At 49.9% G+C, this 2884-nt stretch overlaps 1 protein-coding gene across 1 annotated transcript; it reads right to left on the bottom strand.

Annotated features, from left to right (window-relative positions):
- Positions 1-353: 353 nt before the first annotated feature.
- LOC120685716 (translationally-controlled tumor protein homolog) lies at positions 354-2586 on the bottom strand. Its single transcript, XM_039967791.1, has 5 exons — positions 2425-2586; positions 2072-2145; positions 1312-1437; positions 1078-1235; positions 354-644 (listed from the first exon to the last, which is right to left on the bottom strand). Exons 1-5 carry the CDS (start codon positions 2450-2452, stop codon positions 527-529), a joined length of 504 nt encoding a protein of 167 aa, XP_039823725.1. The 5' UTR covers positions 2453-2586; the 3' UTR covers positions 354-526.
- Between the last annotated feature and the right edge of the window lie 298 nt (positions 2587-2884).

Genomic DNA, 2884 nt, shown 5'->3' with positions numbered 1-2884 from the left:
GCAGCCTGTCAGGCTCGAGCTGGCCATCCGATGGTTAGGGGTGAGGAGAAGCCCGCAACGACAGCAGTGGCTGGCGAGGGAGAAAGGTCAGGGTGGTGGTGGTGGCGGGCAAGGATAAGGGGGCAGGGTAGAGCCTGAAGTTAGGGGTGTGGCTCCGTTTATGGATAAATATGCTGTAATCGACCAATGCATGTTCAGCGACCTGTAAGAGCTCAAATTCTGTTGCAATTGGACATAGGAGGCAGCCCTACACATCCACCACTACACCACAGAGCTATCAAGGATAAAATGATCCATGAGTAACAGACCCAACAGGCAACACAACTGCCAACCACATAGCTACCAAGGATAAATGATGATAAATGATCACAGAAACACAGGGAGTAACAGACCCAATGTATCTTTTGCCTTTCCAGACATAGTTCAGTAGTTTCCAAAACAATATTCTCAAGCAAACAGACAGCAACAAAATTAAGGATAGTACTACATAGATTATAACAGCACAGGGTCGAAGGCACACGCCCGCCTAGCACTTAATCTCCTTCAACCCGTGCGCAAAGTAAAGGAAGGTCGGGTCGGTGGCTCCATCCTTGTAGTATGCGAACACCAAGCTCCCATCATCATGCATGCTCTCGCCAACAAAGCTGCCACAAAAGTAAGATTTAAGTTATTTTTGATATAGCAACAAAAAGAAGTCAATGATGCACATCACTGAAGGATAAATGGCCACAGTATACAACCATAGTGATAACATAGTGATAAATGGCTACAGTACAACCATAGTAACTACCAGACAACATGATTCCATTACTAAAACTCCTGACACAATATATATGAATATTGGTGCTTACACAGTGCACAATTTGATCTGGAAGAATGGTTTTGCAAACAAACAATCCAATATAACATTTACTCAGTTCCAAAACAAAGGTTGTTTTAGCTGTCTTAAAACAATTTTTTTCATAATCTTGGTCGAACCTAGTGATGTTTTACTTAGGGGACAAAGATAAAATGACCATAACAAGTACGCTTTGCAAAAAATGATGATATGTGAAACAGAAGGAAAATGAAACTTACAACTGAAGGTCCTTGAGCTTGCTAAGAAGATACTTGGTGGCACCCTCAATGCCCTTCTTGAATTCATCAGCCTTCTCCGGATCCAGCTTGGCGGTAAGGTTCTTGATGTAGCGTTTGATAAATGTGACAAACTGCTTCTTGTCAAAGGCAGGTTGTTCCTACAAATAGAAAGGGCAATTAGCACCCAGTACATCCGGGGCCACACAAGTTGGGCGAATAGGATGTTGGAGCAACCTGAAGACGAAATGTGTCGACAATGTCGACAACCTTTACCGCTTGATCGTCAACGCCCTCATCCTCACCACCCTCAGCAGAAGGGTTGGCACCAGTGTCCACGTCAACAGCACCTTGGACGACCCACTGCAAGCACCCAACCAGCATCATGTAAAACAGCAGATTAAACAGACTAATGCAGTACCATGGCATAGGAAGACAAACAAATATAATCGCGCATTACTAAAGCAGATTCATCCAAATTGAATCACTATTGTCTGTAAAACTAGACCATCGGAATAAACTACACCAATGCACCAGGATTTGAAAAGCACCTGTTTTTGCAACTATGAACTGAAAAAGCATCTGTTTTTGCAACTATGAACTGAAAAAAGCCCCTGTTTTTGCAACTATGAACTGAAAAAATCCATAGGACCAATCGATTCTTACATACAAGACAAGACACGCCACATCAAGCAACTAAAGACGCTGCAAAAGTGGTACAGATCCGAGTAACCAAAGGCCACGGGTTAAGTCAAACTAGCTACTGTAAAGTCTGAATGACATGAAGGTTCAATCTGATCGACAAATTAGCTCTACAAACGGGAACTTGAGGAGGCACAGCACTCAATTACAGTCATTGTACAAGACCAATTTGCTGCCCCCTGAAAAGAAACCACTGCAGCATCGCATAATTCGGGGATCTAACGGAGCATAGCTCAGACAACACACGAATTCCGCCCGACGAGTGTCAGGACAGCGCAGAGGAGAGCAGACGTACCTTGCCCTCGACCTCCCAGAGCACGCCGTTCTCGATCTCCTTGTACGGGAACGAGTCGGAGAGGAGCTCGTCGCCTGCAACGACACACACACAGGGAAGCACACGCACCGGTTAGCCAATACTCGGGGGCAAAAAATCACAGCACGATTCAGTGGAATAAGACGACGGCACGAACAAATCCGCGCGCGGATCTACCCATCCGAGCCCAGAAAAACACAATCTTTCGCCCGCAGATCCGTCCATGGCGACTTCCTAGCTCCTACTCTTCCCCAAATCCGAGCCCCGCCCCCGAGGGGGGGAGAACAAAAAAGGAAAAAACAAATCGGGACACAAGAACAAGGCGGCGCACGCACCGGTGAGCAGATCCTGGTAGACCAACATGGCGCCGCCTCTCGAGGAGAACCCTAGCCTGCGGGTGCGAGGGGAGGGGGAGCGCAGCGCAGCGGCGGGCGGAGACGAGGCGCGAGCCGCCGCGGATTTATAGCCCCGGAGAAATATCCGGCCCGCGCTCTGGTCCGTCCGATCCGCGGGGATATTTCGCCCGGACGGCCGGGATGCCCGATCCGGGGTGGGGGTCGGTTTTGGGAAGGAGTCCCCTGTCCTTTGGGGAAATTCGGGAGGGGTCCTCGGCGTGGCGGGGACGAGCTGTCTGGTGGGGGGGCTGTGCGGGCGTCTGGGCCGTGCGATGGGGGTATCTGGGCCGGATATTCGCGCACGGACGGCTGGGATGCGCACGTGCGCCGCCGTGTCGTGGTGGGGTCGGGCCAGCGTCGGCGGCACGCTACCACCCCCGCCCGCCAGGCGTCTGGGCGC

Source organism: Panicum virgatum, chromosome 8N (assembly GCF_016808335.1).
Source record: "Panicum virgatum strain AP13 chromosome 8N, P.virgatum_v5, whole genome shotgun sequence".
Lineage (NCBI taxonomy): Eukaryota > Viridiplantae > Streptophyta > Magnoliopsida > Poales > Poaceae > Panicum > Panicum virgatum.
Note: the sequence above shows the minus strand (reverse complement) of the source record. Positions and strands in the feature narration are given on the sequence as shown.

What these genes read in the sequence shown, in the direction of transcription:
- LOC120685716 (XM_039967791.1), bottom strand. Translation starts at nt 2,452, where the DNA reads ATGTTGGTCTACCAGGATCTGCTCACCG. An exon ending in TCTGGGAGGTCGAGGGCAAG is followed by an intron (nt 1,438 to 2,071) that starts GTACGTCTGCTC and finishes GGGTGCTTGCAG; the next exon opens with TGGGTCGTCCAAGGTGCTGT. An exon ending in TCGACACATTTCGTCTTCAG is followed by an intron (nt 1,236 to 1,311) that starts GTTGCTCCAACA and finishes TTCTATTTGTAG; the next exon opens with GAACAACCTGCCTTTGACAA.